Source organism: Myotis myotis, unplaced genomic scaffold, assembly GCF_014108235.1.
Source record: "Myotis myotis isolate mMyoMyo1 unplaced genomic scaffold, mMyoMyo1.p scaffold_m19_p_9, whole genome shotgun sequence".
NCBI classification, from domain to species: Eukaryota; Metazoa; Chordata; class Mammalia; order Chiroptera; family Vespertilionidae; genus Myotis; species Myotis myotis.
In genome coordinates, this window is record NW_023416401.1 from 15220632 (window position 1) to 15236870 (window position 16239).

The 16239-nt window shown below is 37.8% G+C and overlaps 1 protein-coding gene across 3 annotated transcripts in view; it reads right to left on the bottom strand.

Moving 5' to 3' along the window:
* PIK3C3 (phosphatidylinositol 3-kinase catalytic subunit type 3) overlaps positions 1-16239 on the bottom strand; it is an 82141-nt gene that overhangs the window by 19312 nt on the left and 46590 nt on the right. For all 3 annotated transcript variants that reach the window (XR_004969926.1, XR_004969925.1, XM_036321924.1), the window contains exons 15-21: positions 15996-16112; positions 12572-12703; positions 11238-11366; positions 10510-10579; positions 8077-8141; positions 6346-6430; positions 5276-5350 (exon numbers count right to left, since the gene is read on the bottom strand). Coding sequence is in view for 1 of the 3 variants with exons in the window: in XM_036321924.1 (XP_036177817.1) it covers positions 5276-5350; positions 6346-6430; positions 8077-8141; positions 10510-10579; positions 11238-11366; positions 12572-12703; positions 15996-16112 (673 nt within the window). In the remaining 2 variants the exon portion in view is untranslated. The remainder of the gene's footprint in view (positions 1-5275; positions 5351-6345; positions 6431-8076; positions 8142-10509; positions 10580-11237; positions 11367-12571; positions 12704-15995; positions 16113-16239) is intronic.

The window sequence follows — 16239 nt, forward strand, 5'->3', positions numbered from 1 at the left end:
CTGGGCGGCCTCTACTTTGCTCCCTTCGGTAGCGCTTGGCTTCCATGTTGTCTTCAGTCTTTGCTCAGAGCCGGTATATGCAAATTAACCGCCATCTTTTAGCTTCTATAATTGAAACATTGTATCTTTTGGAGCTGTTGCTTCAAGAGCTCAGAGCTGGATGGCGTCAGGCGGGGAACCTTGGCTTCCTCCATCGCCGGGGCATCCAAGCCTCCTGTTCGCTTCAGCTGCCTGGCTGCTGGCCGCCATCTTGGTTGGCAGTTAATTTGCATATCGCCCTGATTAGCCAATGGGAAGCGTGTCGGAGGTACAGTTAATTACCATGTTTGTCTATTATTAGATAGGATGCGCTCAGTACCATGGAAAATTCTATTATGTATCTAATTCAACCCTCACAACACTACTAGGAGAGAGGTTCTATTATTATTTACACATTCAGAAGAAAAGACTGAGTCATAGGTATATTAGATAACTTACCCATAGTCACAAAATGGTAGAAAGGCAATTTAAACTCAGATAATCTGACTTTGAGACTGACATATTAACTAATGCAATGCAAGACTAAGAATTAAAAATTCCTAAGAATTAAAAAACAAAGTGAATCAACTTCACATAAAATTAAAGGATGATAAATAAGATCAGGATAGCAAATATATTTAAAAATTATGATTAGGATAACAATAACTATTTTTCTTTACTTGGCTCAAAGGGTTATTACTTTGAAGTGTCAAGATAGACAAAAAAGCCACCATTCCTCACTATAGAAAAGTGTAAATCCAGATTAGAAGGGCCACCCTTAGGACTTAACAACTAACTTCTTTGGAGTACCATTTAGCTCCTTGTTTTCATTTGTGAATGTTTTTCCGTTATTTACATATTAATTCTATATATTAATTCTATTATAAAGTCTATACCATAAACAATGAACAGGTTTTTCAGTTATAGTGGTCCTTTTTTTCATCCCCTCAAATTCTCAAATATAAAAATAAGTCTTCAAAGAGTTGGGATAAATCCAAATCATGTTTCATTTGAGTCCTGCCACAAATGATTACTCTGAAAGTTTCCTCAAAGGACATCAACTCAAAAAATTCCACTTGCTTTTTCCCATGTCACACTTACATTTTAAAATTTCTTGTTCAAATAATGCTATACCAATGCATTAATAAGTGAAACACAGTTCACTCCCAAATTTGCTTCAATAAAACAAGGTTACTGAGCACATGGCAATACACTGACAAAGGAACTGACAGTGCTTTATTTTTATGGTGGATACATAGCGCCCTCTGCTGCACAAACTGAAGAAATGTCAACCAAGCTAAGTTGTTAAGTCCCAAGGTTATCTGAAACCAAATGAAAAGCATGGGGCTTCTTGAAAAGCAATAACTGAGACTCATATTTCACTTTTTTTTCAAATTACCATTGTAAAGATTTTAAAATTCCCTTTATACAGTGATGTATCTTCCTCCACACAATCCTAAACTTCTCAGTCTGACCCTTTCTGTCATCTATATTTATTCGATAGAACAATGTATTAGGATCAAGTCCCCAAAAGACCCCAGTGAAATGACATCTTGGTATCTCCTTTCTCTCTACACCTTTCACACCAGAGAACTGAACATAGATGAATCAGTGGAACTCTGATTATAATTTTAAATCAAAGCTGAGTTATAGTGTTTAAACTTGCGCAAACTGACAAATGAGAACAGAAGGCAAAAGGTGTTATTTTTTTAAATGGGAGAAATCTTACTTTTCATTAAAAAATGATCCACTAACACCAAGAGACTGTACAGTTACACAAGACAATCTAAAGCTCTAAATGGTTAATATGTTATAGTCTGTATTGAAAGTATAATGGACCCAAATATCCAATGGAAGCTGCTTCAGGGTATTCAAGGCATTTTTTAACTATAGGCACAGAAATGTACTTCCTGCAACAAATGACATTTAAAATGCACTCTGAATAAATAATAGTTGTCTAAACTACACAAAGTCTTTTTACAACATATATGTAATTAATATAACTTGAAACTGCTTTGAAATATATGAACTGTTAGTAAAAGACACAAATATTTTAAAATAAACCATCATTTTTAAAAGTTGAAGAATGTATTATACTTCCAGTTGCCTAACAGAACCAGACTTTCCTTATATAACCTAATTTCATTCAAGTTAAACCTGAAAATTGAAAACATCTACCCTAGTGAGGAAGACTTAAGATGCCAACTGTATGATATACATCTGGATAAAAAAAATTATAAAGAAGTTAAGAAAAAAATCACTCAAAAAATGCTGTTTTTAAAAAAGACAATGTGCCTTTCACTTAGTACATTTTAAGGAAAGTTTTGTTTTTAAAGGCAAATTTGAAGCACCCTCTCGTGGAAAACTGGTAACAAAAAGTTAAAGCTCTGTTTCTGAAATTCTGTAATTCAATTGCCATAAAACAAGTAACTATAAACTGGGCCCAAAAAAGTAGATTAGGCAGACTCCTCTTTCCAAATGACCCCCTCTCCCAAAACAGAGCAATTCTTAAAGAAAAAAAAGTCTATTATTTATCAATTCCCCTCCCCCCAAATATATCTGCATACAAGATCTGCGAATGTAACATCATAGATGTATGCTACTCTATACATTAAAGATCACATTGTTATAAAATGATTAAGTCAAAGAAACACATGGAATCACCCTGGTAGCTTGTTCCATGTGGTTAACAGATCCAACCAAAAAGAGAACTAAGGAAACAACCCAGAGCACTTCTTCAAAACTACAATTCTCTCCAAACACATGGTAACATTTCATAAGTAGCTTTTGCTAAACTAACAGACTAGGTGACAACTCCCAGGGCAATCCAGCTACAGTCCTTCGGTCTTGGTTATTAAAGCCATTGCCTGGCACAGACAAGGTTCCCACGTGCAAGTTCTACAACAGATGGTTTTTACATTAGTAATTTAAAACTGAGTAGATGAAATACCAGATTATGTGAATTAACAGGGTTATCCATTAATAATTAGACGGCATACTATGTATTATGTAAATTCTTAGCATCACAATTTGGAGAAATACTATCAAAACAGAAAATGTCCTTAACTGAGAGACCATTTTAAAAAATAATTTAAAATCTATTTTCTGAGGAAGGCTAAAAACAGCAGAATTATTTAGCCTAGGGAAGAAAAGGGCTACATAGAAGAACAGATAATTCACTACTGATTTATTGATACTTTAACCAGCTGTTACCAATGCTCTGAGTCATGGTGGCTAGCTGGATGAACATGGTCCCTGCAGGAACCTGCATCTTGAATGGGAAAAGATGAATATAAGAAATCAACACCTTTCATTAGGGTCAGGATTTGTGTTTTATTCACTTTGGTATCCTCAGCACCTACAACAATACCTGCCACATAGCAGGTGCTCAATAAATATTTACTGAATTATATAAAAAAGAAACTTCAGCTAGTGATGACTAGTATGAAGAAAACAAAACAACATAATCAACAGAGAGTAATGGGGAAGGGTGGGGTGGCAGGTATGTTATTTCAGATCGGAGAATTAGAGGAGGATCCTTTTAAGGAAATGCTATGAGAACTTAGACTTAACAACCAAAGTCAGACTTGCAAAGATCTGAAAGAACTTTCCAGGAAGAGGAAACAGGGCGCTGGCTGAGGCAGGAGTGGTTTGACATTGAAACATTCAGACTGGTCGTGTGGGCAAGCCATGGCTGTCACAGTAAAAAGTCAGATTTTACTCAAACAGTTTGGGCAAAAGAAAGCACATAACCTCTTGATCTAGTTTGGAGGTAAGGAGTAGACATGATTTGCTGACAGGTCAAATATGTGAGATGAGGCCAAGGAGTATTAAAAATGTCTCCTAAGTGTGGTGCTTAAACAACTGGGTGGATAAGGCTACTTATTGAGATGGGAAAGCGAGGTGAAGAGCAGGTTTCAGACAGGTGATGGAGGAAGGGGACAACTTTTACAATTAGCCATATAACTGGGAGTTCAGGTAAGCGGTTATATATTTCGGTTTGAAACTAATAAAATAGACTGAGGTAAAGAGCTGTAAGTGCGGAAGTTGTTTCCAGAGATGTTTAAAGCCATGGGACAAAAGAGTTATCAAGAAGTAGGGGGAGGGGGGAGTAATTTTTCCATGGAAAAAACAAAGAGTTAAAGATAGAAGTTAAAGTGAGTTCACTCCAACTAGTGTAGCTCAGTGGTTGAGCACTGACCTATGAACCAGGAGGTCACAGTTCAATTCCAGGTCAGGGCACATACCTGGGTTGTGGGTTTGATCCCCAGTAGGGGGAGGTGCAGGAGGCACTCATCAATATTTCTATCTCTTTATCCCTCTCCCTTCCTCTCTCTCTAAAAATCAATTTATAAAACCAACATAAAGTGAGTTAAGTTTGCTGAGAATTTAGTAAGAGAAAGAACACTTTAACATTCTAACTGGAGTTGTACAGAAAGGGAATGGACTGCCTACACACACCACGACTGTCCACCAAAGGAGGGTTTTAAGAAACAAGGGCTAGATAACCATCTGGAAGATTACTACTAAAGTGATTCCTATAAAGCAGCGGTTCTCAACCTGTGGGTCGTGACCCCTTTGGGGGTCGAACGATCCTTTCACAGTGGTCGCCTAAGACCATCGGAAAACACATATATAATTACATATTGTTTTTGTGATTAATCACTATCTTTAATTATGTTCAATTTGTAACAATGAAAATACATCCTGCATATCAGATATTACATTACGATTCATAACAGTCGCAAAATAACAGTTATGAAGTAGCAACGAAAATAATTTTATGGTTGGGGGTCACCACAACATGAGGAACAGTATTAAAGGGTCGCGGCATTAGGGAGGTTGAGAACCACTGCTATAAAAGATGGGAGTTTCCCCTAGATGGCCTTCAAAGGTACCATATGCAGGGGTGGGGAACCTCAGCCCTCGGCCCATATACAGCCCATGAATTCACTTGGTCTAGCGCTGCCATGGCATTAGGGATGAGTTAACTAAATGTTTGAACAAATATATATATATAACACAGGCTAATTTTTAAATTAATAATTTTGTATGGCCCGAGAATGATGTTATAAATAGCCAAATGGCCCTTAGCAGAAAAAAGGTTCCCCACCCTTGATTTAAAGGGATTTTTAAGACAATGATTTACCTTCACTTATGCACATTATTTTGTTACTAAGGTAAAAAGATTCCAAAGTAAAAGAAAAAAATTACTGGCATATAAAATGTCTATCTGCTAGTAGCCATTATACGTTACCTGTTTTTGTTAGCAAAAGGTTATCCAAGTGCCTGTCTCCAACTCCAAGTATATATGTAATCACACAATATCCAGCTGTAATAACAGTTAAAAAACAAACAAATTGTGAATAACACATGCAAACCAGGTTATATGGAGCGCTGAATACAAAAGCAATGTGTGCTGCTTTAATTTCAAATTGCTTACTACTGTTTTTGATTTCTCACCTAAATTCTCAAATTAAATTTATAAGCTTTGACTCTATGAAGTTTATTATTTGAAACTCAAAAGAAATTACTGTTTGCAACCGAAAAAAACATCGTGTAGAATTTTGTCAAATTATAAAAGCCACTTGTTTCAAAAGTGAAACCAGGTTTCAGGTCTACCATTTCTCATTTATTAGACATGCGTTAAAGATGATGTGAAAAAAAAGTGTCTACAGAAATGCACATAATGAGTCAGTCATCCCACAATCGTGTTGTCTACAAGATAACAAAGTAAATGCAGGGTTTAAAAAAACTAACAAAAAAAAACTTTATAGAAACAATTCTCAAGTGCCAGCCAATAGAAAATAAGAGAATTCATTTAAGCAGTAAAGACATTTATGCAATTCACAATAGGACTTATACCTATTACTATTAATCAAAACCACTAATGACTTCTTTTATCAACAGTTTATATATCTTAGTCTTCTTATAGAGCATTTTTATGCCTCCCCCAAATCCACATATTGGAATCCTAATGCCAAAGTGGTGGTATTATAAGGTGGGGCCTTTGGGAAGTCCTTAGGTAATGGGGGTGAAGCCCTCACAAATGGGATTAGTGCTCCTATAAAAGAGACACCACAAACGCCCTAGCCCCATCCACCACATGACACAAGAAGTCTTCAACCCAAAGATGACCCTCACCTGACCATACTGGTACCCATGGTTGGAATTCCAGCCTCCAGAACTGGTAATATTGTTATAGTAGCCTGAAGAGCCGGAGACACCTTAACACATTCTAAATGTGTATGGATATGGAAATCGCAGAGTAGCCTACTTCCCTTCATTCTAGCATATCAATGGAAGGAAATAGTCTGTCAAACTTACCACAGCTTTTAACATACGTGTCCATTACCTCAGCACTGATCCCATAGGGCCCATTGTCACTTGGTGCGTATTTTCTAAAAAAGTTCTGAAAAGATAGTATTTTACATGTTAACAAATTCAATATAATTCTTAAATACATTAGGCATTTCGAAACTGTAGATAATTACCATAGGTATCTGATCCAAAATTTAGTCTGTAATTATAAAATGTGGATTTTAGGAAGCATATTCCTCAGGAATAAGTCTATTGCTATGCTTACAAACTGTTAAGACAAAACAAACAAACAAACAAAAAAACACACACACATATATGGTTAAAGAAAGAACAATAAATTACTGCTGTATCACCATCCTTAACATATCACTTGTTTCATCTTTCTTCTGAAAGTAAATATGAGGACTGTGGGTTTTTTTTTTTTAATCATACATTCTCCTGAAAATGAACATGAGTTGTTGTTGTTTTTAATTAAGTAAACACTTTTTATCCAGGGGTTCCGCATACATAGATTCAACCAGCCGCAGACCAAAAACATTTGGGGGGGAAAAATGTTACCTGTTGCAAAACCTGAGGCTTGAAGGGTATGTTAGGTGGTTCCCAGACCTCCGATAGGTTTGATTTGGTAGATGGAGTCACAGACTCAACATATAGTTGCAGCACGAATAAGAAATATTATTTTATACAGCATAGGCACAGCAAACCACCCTTATCAGTTATGGAACAGAGGGAACAAACACACTGAAAGCCAAATTTCCTGATACAAGCCAAGGGCTGCCTGTGCAATCCACCGGGCCTTCTAAAGACAGTAGCCTTGGCCTGCACAAAGGGTTAAGCAGTCACTTAATGTTCATAGCGAAAAAGCAGCAGAGCCAAACTTCAACCCCAGGCAGTTTGATGTTCTGACCCCGAGCTTTTAACCACTGTACATAACTGTACCCCAAACATAAGAACAGAGTAACCACTTGCTCTGCCAAGAAATCAGAGTAATGCTTTCCTGCAAATCTAAACTCCATACTGAATTAGGGACACTCTAAATCGAAAAAGACAAAAACACACTGTAGCAAATGTCCTCTATCAAGCCCCTGTTGTATTATCTTTCATCTCAGGCGTATCGATTATTCTGTGAGAATATCGTTCATTTTTCTTACATAAAGAAAAGGAAAAATTATATTTAAAAGTTAACAAAAATAAACCAGTAAGATATAATAAGAACAAACCCATATATTTAAAATGTAAAAATTCCCAATATTAAAAATGGCTTAGTCCTAGGATCTACTTGCCTTTTCTTATATTAAAGGAGGCAGAGATGTTGCAAGAGGAGGACAGGGGCCTGAGAAAATAATTGTGCAAAAATGCACAAGCAAGAGTATCACTAGAGCACTAAACAAAAATTCGAGATAATCGAACTGTTCATTAATGGTTAAATGACAATATTTCCACACTTTGAAATGTAGCCATAAACTTAAGGCATTTTTAATTTGTTCACCAATTAATTACTGATCTCCTATTATGTCCTAATTATGTCTCATATTTGAGAACCTCTATGTCCTAATATGGAAGAATTTCCAAATGTTATTTAGCATTGTTTACTTCTGAGGAAATGAAAAAATACTTGCAGGAAAAAGGGTGATAAAAGGAGACTTTCATTTTAACTTACATACTTTTATACAGCTTGAAATTTTTATAACAAGAATATATTCATGAATTCTATAAATCTTTAAATAAGTATCATACCTGAATGCTTCCTTCTGTATCAAGAACTTCAGCAACAGGAACTGACTGGATAAACTGCATGAAGCCTACACAGAAATAAATGCATAGCCCTGAGCTAAGTTATTGATTAAGCAATAAAAATAAAGGTTCTGCTAAGAATAACCTTCATTTGCAAATGTATACACTACATACCTGAATAACTCTAAAAGATCTGCAAACACTATTTAGATTCATTCTGGTGGTTATCTCAAAGGATAAGGTAACTTTTAAAAAAATAAGCTAATTTAATCTGTATGTTTCTCTAGGCCAATTTCTATAATTGTACACAAGGAACACAAAAACGTAAGAAGCCAAACTTCTTAAATCTGGCATAAAAATTTCTTCTTTCTGTATTCTGTATATTTTAAACATATCAATTAAAAATTTCCCATTCCACATTTAAAATCACTTTAAGAATCTGAAATTGTGTAATATCCATCACCTAACCTTAAAACTGTATTCTGTTCATTAGCTTTTTTATTTAATACTCCATCTTCTACCTTTTAATGGGAATGATAGAAGAAAAGTGTAAATCCTTTAAACTACCAAAAAGAAGAGGGGGAGATAGTATACAGGAGAACAAGAAAAAAAATCTGGTTACAGCAGGAATATAAAACAACAAATACATTAAAAAAATCAAAGTTGAATGATGGAAAGAATTTCAGGATCATAAACAATCATGATCTGGTTTTGGTGAGCCTCCTATCAGCTATTTGCATGCAAATTAAGAGATTGGATACTCTTTTAGAATATGAAATGTCTCATCCATTACTATATCATAAATACGAAATAGTCTTCATTAATTCACTTAAAATTTGTTATTGTTTCTTTACTACATAGCAAGAACTTTGCCAGGTAAAACATAGAGCCTTGACCATGCCTTCATAGACCAAGCTTTAAACTTACAAGCTTGCAAGTTTTATTGGGATAAATACTACAGATGAAAGAGTACTACGAAAGAGAATAGTGTACAAGCATGTCAAACTCACAGCCACTGGGCCGCATGCCTCTTTTAAATAACATTCTTGGGTAGGAGAACTAAATTACAATAGAGAACAGAAGGCATCTGGCAATTTGAGCCATGTTTTGAAGGATAATGGGTTAACAGGTAAAGCTGTGGAGGAAAGAATGTAAAAGATAATGAACACAGCTATGTGAAAGCCTGAGGGCTGAAAGACCACAGTGCATGGAGAAAAGGGAAGGTGGTCAGTGTGGCGAGAGCCCCAGAAGCAGGGGTGAGAGGCAGAGGACAGGCTTCAGGGGCAGGCACAGGGGGAATGTCACTCTGCAGAACTAAGCTGTGGCTTTTGCCTTCATCCCAAGAGCAAGTGAAAGCTAATAAATCAAGTTAAGCAAGATAGTCAAAGACCATATCTGCATTTTTTTTAAAATATATATTTTATTGATTTTTTTACAGAGAGGAAGGGAGAGAGATAGAGAGTTAGAAACATTGATGAGAGAGAATCATCGATCAGCTGCCTCCTGCACATCTCCTACTGGGGATATGCCCGCAACCCAGGTACATGCCCTCGACCGGAATCGAACCTGGGACCTCTCAGTCCACAGGCCGACGCTCTATCCACTGAGCCAAACCGGTTTCGGCCATATCTGCATTTTTAATAAGCTCATTCTGAGAGGAAAATGAGAAGAATTATTAAATTATCAAAAAGATTTGGGCCGAAACCGGTTTGGCTCAGTGGATAGAGCGTGAAAGGTCCCAGGTTCGATTCCGGTCAAGGGCATGTACCCGGGTTGCGGGCACATCCCCAGTAGGAGATGTGCAGGAGGCAGCTGATCGATGTTTCTCTCTCATCGATGTTTCTGACTCTCTATCTCTCTCCCTTCCTCTCTGTAAAAAATCAATAAAATACATTAAAAAAAAAAAAAGATTTGGAAGTGGCTTGGGAAGGGCAGGAAACCTGAGAGATAACTTGTTTCTCTGGGTATCTAAAGGTATGCAACTCTAAGAGAAATAAGACTATGGACTTCACAACAGGCGTTCCTAGGGAATCTCGCTCCAGCTTCCAGAGGATATTCAATGTCAAAAAGCTGTGGATGCTATCAATCCATATAGAAAATCAGGTAATTAGTGGCTTTAATTAGCAGAGCACAGTACAAAGCCGCTCTAGTAGTAACTCTGAAATGATGATTCAGGACACAGATTGCCATGTAAGAAATCACTGTGAATTATAACCAGCTTTGAATGCAAAGAAAGGTTTTAGTTTTTATTCCAAATATGATGTTTAATGATTGGAGAGGAAGAGAGGCAAGGAGAGAGGCAGGCAGGCCAGCCCAGCTGGTCTTCAGTGCTGCAAATGAGTGCCAGTTCTAGCATTTTTAATTCCTTTCAATTAAAAAAGGAGAAGTATACTCACTGACATTGAAATAGACCACCACAGTGTAAACTAAACTTACCATGTTTTGTACTGGTGGCTAATACTTTATAGGGTGTTAACTTCAAATCCAGATTTTCTTTCCGCAGTAGCTGTTGGTCAAAAGGTAAAATACATGAACTAAATGTAAAGATTGTTATGAAACAGTTTTACAGGCAAGTATTATAGCAGTTTAATAAATAAGAGTCAGGAAGTGAACCTAAACTAAGATTTAACTAAATTCCTTAGTTAATTTAACTTTCATCATCAAAATAAATTTATTAAGCACTTACTGGATGGTGTGCCAATTTTTTATCTTAATCTAAATCACTGTCGGTTTTCAATGAACAGCAGACTTCCTCCTACTAATTTATGCAGGTTTTTTTTTTCTGCTCATAAAGTATTTGAGACTCAGAAAAAAAGAACTAAAAGCAAGTATGTTCCTTTAAAATCCTGGGATAGGGATGGGATTTGAAAATGATCTAGTTGACTAAGAGGAAGGAAATTACTAAATCCAACATTGAACCAATTTAGTTGGGAAAAATGTTTTTATAAAAAGAAACACATGCAGTTTCATTTTATCCCCATCTCAAGAGCCATTCTGCAGTGCACAAAACAGCTGAATTTGTTCAAGGTCAGGTGGAGACTGCTGAGCTTTCTGTGTTGTACTTGAGATGTTACAAATATGTCCTGTGTCCATATACAGCATATGTACTAAACCAATTTTCGAAAATGAAATAATGTTCCCCACCAACATAAGGCTATGTTCACCTTGTCCATGAGTGAAATGATTTGAAGAATAAGTTGATCTTGGCGTAAGTCATCCCCATGCTTAAATATAACTGGGTATTTGCCTCCATCTTCTGTCTTAAAGAACAACTGTGCAGGCATAAGGGCACTCTGGAAATAAAAATATTGCTTTCAAATTTGGATATAAGTTAATGTATGAAAACTGACTACGCGCAGAAGAAAACGCTGACATGTAAGAGTTGCCAACAGGTAAACAGGACCTGAGAAACAAGATGGTTGGCAGCAAGAGGCATTAGGGAACGCTGGAGAAAACAGTGAGCTAGCTAATAGCCAGGACTATTGGGCATATGGAGCACAAGCTCTGGACTCAGTCACTAGATTTCATCTAATTAAGTGAAAGATTCTAGTTATTCTAGAATAAAAAATAAAGGTATTTGAGATCACCCTTCATTTCATAAAAAAGTAATTTAAGTCTCAAAACTGCAAAGCCAGTCATATACCTGCCATTAGGATCTTGACTCTATCTGGTGCATTTTAATGCTGTACTGTTTTACCTCATCTACTCCAGTATGTCTCTAACACTACAAATAATCATGGCGAGCACATCTCCTCTTTATCATGCATGGTGCCGGGCTCTTGACCCTCTCTCGTTTCAGACTGCCTTAGCAGCTATGCAGAGGAGGTGTTAGTTTTATCTCACAAGTGAGGAGACAGGAGAAAAAATGTGTGCAAGGTCATCCAGCTCATATGGGGCAGAGCCTGAATCCATGACCATGTCATTACAATGCCCAGCAGATAATGATGCTGCACAGGTCATGATAGGTCCTGTGGCACAACTGGAGAAGACAGCTACCACCAGCTGGCTGTTTTTAACTATCCAAGAGTTGGCTGGTCAAAAGAAAGCCTAGCATGCCCTTCAGGACTAAGGAGAATTACTGTACTACATAAAAATATGAAGGAGAAAGTTAAGCCATAAGAACAGGTTGAGCAATGTTAAAAAGGTTAACTGGGACTCATATCTAACCAAGTGAACCTATGAACTGAATGCATAATATAAGGTTTTCAATTTAACTTTTTAAATAAAAGATCAAATGGGAAAAAAGTAGGTGTGACTCTTATTAAAAAGTAGTTAAAAAAATTAAAGGTTGAAAAACAACCCAGATATATATAAAAATACTTTACACATTTCATACTTAAGTGCCTACTGGTAATATAAGATCTGAAATCAAAGCACTGTTAAATAAAGGGTACCTTTTCCCCTAGCATTACTAAATCAAATACAGATATTACCTGCAGTGTTCTAGCTTTAAAGAACTAGGTTCTAATCATCCATGTTAAAGATCCATCATGATTACCTTGAATAGTGTAGCTGTTTCTGGGATTATTCCTCTAATTTTCACCTGGGGTTCTAGAGGCAATGGGATAAGTTCCACATCTGACAAGTTCATCTTTTCATTATCTCCAAGCAATGCCTGAAGTCTCTCATTCTAGAAGAAGGCAGGAAGGATTAATTAGGTTAAACTTTTTTAAAAAGTAGTTTATAAAACATGGTAAAGACATAAAGACTGATTCCGTTAACTTTAAAGTATCTGCAAAACACCACAAAAAATATGTGCCAAGTGAGAGCTGCCAGGGGCAGCATGCTCTAACAGGAGCACTCCTTGGATTATGAAGAGCTGGACTTGCACATGGTCAGAGAACACATTTCTCTTGCTCATCTGAGAATCAGGAATATACTCAAGCTAGACTTAAAGATTCCATTTTTGTTTTCAAATGATATTGAACCAAAAAGAGAAACTAACTTCATTTGAAGCATAATTTTTGCATGACCAATTATCAAGCAAGAATTTCATGATGCTGCTCCTGTGCAATTTTGGGGTTTAAAAAGTAAACTCAACCCTACCCAACTTGAACCCTACCGTTCATTGTTCATTAACTCTGACTGATCAAACTTCTCCTAAGAAATCATCATTTATTTTCTTCAGCTCACACCCACACTGCATTGAACCAACATTTCATGTCACAGTGAAATAGCTTCATCACTGAGCAACAGCTGTGCTATTTAGACCAAGCCCTTCCATTCCATTCCAAAATAATGTCCATTTCTTTGAATGCTGTGAGAGTCATGCACTCTTTGAACAGGCAAGCTTATTCTTTAAGGGGCAACTTGACTTGTCAGTCCCCGCAGCATAGAGCACTTGAACTGTGATGCTACTGAAAGGATGTGTGCCTCAAAGGGAGAGCTCTGAATCAGTAAGACAGAAGTTCAGAAAAATGTTTAAAGGACCACCAAGACATAAATTAAATTCTTTCCCTTTAGTAAGACCTCAATTCTCCTTTTGAATCGGCAAGTTCAAGTTAAAATCAACTGAAAACTGGTATGAATTTCTACATATCCCCTACAAAAATCAGTAAGTCTACCGAACCAAATGCGCCATCAGACATATCTATGTATTTGAAAACCCAGCGGGTGAATGGTGGAACGACCAGAAGAACCAGTCAACCAGTCACTATGACACGCACTGACCATCCGGGGGCAGACGCTCAATGAAGGAGCTGCCCCCTAGTGATCAGTGTGCTTTCACAGCGGGAGCAGCTGCTAGAGGCCCAGGGTGAGCCCGAGTCTCTGCACCTATCAAATACCTGAGACAATCCAGACTCTGGCCTGACCCCACCACCAGCTGATGCAGGCCCCCTAAGGTGTGTTCTAGAAAGAGTGCGGGGAGCTGGCACAGGCGGATGGCAAGAGGGGACGTGACTGTGGACTCCCCAGGGAGGCTGTCCTAATGACTGAGGATCCTGGAGCATGGCTGCCCTGAACATCCCCGATGGTGTCACTGACCTGGCATCACACATCAAGAACATTTACCGAGTGACTTTGGGGTGCAAAGTTTCTGCCAGGTTCCTCCAGGACACAGAACACGCCTTTACCCAAGACATTACCCTGAAATATCAGCTCACATTAATTGCCCCTTTCAGCAGCCACTCACAGGGCGGGTCCACAGCCACTAGGCCAGCCGTGGGCAACTACGGCCCACGGGCCAGATCCCGCCTGTTTGAAATGAAAAAAAAAAAGACCATACCCTTTTATGTAATGATGTTTACTTTGAATTTATATTAGTTCACACAAACACTCCATCCATGCTTTTGTTCCGGCTCTCCGGTCCAGTTTAAGAACCCATTGTGGCCCTCGAGTCAAAAAGTTTGCCCACCCCTGCACTAGGCTGACCAGGATGAGCAGCGCTCCCACAGTGGGCCAATGCCCGCAGGCCACGCCCCCCCACCAGTGGATGATTCCGTGCACCAGGCCTGTAGTACTAATATAAAGTAATGTTAACTAATTTGAATATCTAGTTATACCATCATAACCAATTTCTAGTTGATGTGCTCATAAACAGTAAAATAGCCAGAAGCAGATAATAAAAGAAGGGCCAGAAATCCAGCCACTTCTTCCTACCTCCATTGCTCTAAGCCCTGGGGTCCAAGCCACCAACATTTCTCATTTTGATTCCTGCAGCAGCCTCCTGCTGCGCCTCTTCTTCAACCTCTGCCTCTTACAGTCTCTTATTAAAAACAACTAGAGTGCTGCTGCTAACAAGAAAGACAGCTCATGTCACTCCTGTTCAAACCTCCAATAGCTTCCACTCTCACTCAATGTTTAAGTTAAAGTCCTTAAAATGGTGTATATAATGTGTTTCCTCTTTATCCTATTTTCTCCCTCTTAACCTTGTGAACATTATTCTATGCACATATCTCTGCTAGCAATTCTCTCTAGACCTGATCCCCTGTCTCTGAACTCATGACTCAATTTTTCACCTTTCCCTCTCTCCACTTGCATCTCACAAGCCTGGAGAACAACAGGAACATGGATTGTGTTGTTAACATAGTAGAAAGGCCTGCCTACTATGGGATTAGGTGAAGCAGGGGTGGGGAATGCCCAGCCCACGGCTGTATAAAGCCCTTGAAATCATTTGGTCTGGCTCTACCAAGGCTTTAGGGGTCAGTTAATTAAATGTATGACCAAACATAGCAGGCTAATTTTTAAGTTGATAATTTTATATGGCCCACAAAAGATGTTTTAAATATCCAAATGGCCCTTGGCAGTAAGAAGGCTCCCCAACCCTGAGGTAAAGATAAGATATCAAGTGAGTCCTTCATATTACGTAGGCTATTGATTAGAAAACAGTGATGCATGAAGAACAGATGCCCAACTGTCCTCATCAAGCAAAAGCCTCGCTGTTGAGAGAAAGATCAATGCACAGGCCATGCATCAGAGTCAAAGCCAGTGCTGTCCGAAACAACTGTTCTGCAACCCTGGCTAAGCCACTCTGGACCTTCACTTTCACAGATAGATTCTAATCTAAATGATCTCTAGAGGCCCTTTCCATGTCAAATGGGTTATATTCTAGGATGCTAAGATTCTAAAATAAGAGCCAATAAAACACTATAGGTAAAATATAGACTCAAAAAATATGGGTACACATCCCAATGCTAATCCTTGCTGAGGACATTGGACAAATTAACTTAATTTCTCTATTCCTACTTTTCCTTACAGCTGGGAAAATAATAATAGTACCTAACTTATAGGGTTGTTGTGAGGATTAAGTCAATATATAAAACTCATAAAATAGAATTCCATAATCAGTATGCTTAAGTGTTCCTATTACTAAAATTAAATAAGTTTTTCATAAAATATATCAACCCAAAAGTACCAAAACTCAGAATTTTATGATATCGAGACATTAGTCATAAATAAAAAGCAAATCCCATAGGTTTTACCTTTTTCTTACGATTTCCACTTTCACGCTGCACTGCCTTCATTAGATGCACCAGCCGATCTACAAACGTCTGCTGTGCAGCCAGCAAGGAGCGCATAACTCTGACAGACTTGTCACCCTGAAGGTATTCAACGGGAAGGAAAATTAATTCTATGCAGCATAATGATCAGGGTTTCTTTAATAGCATGGGCGATCTTTATTTATTCTTTTAATAGCTGCAAACTTCAATGCACAGTGTAATTGAA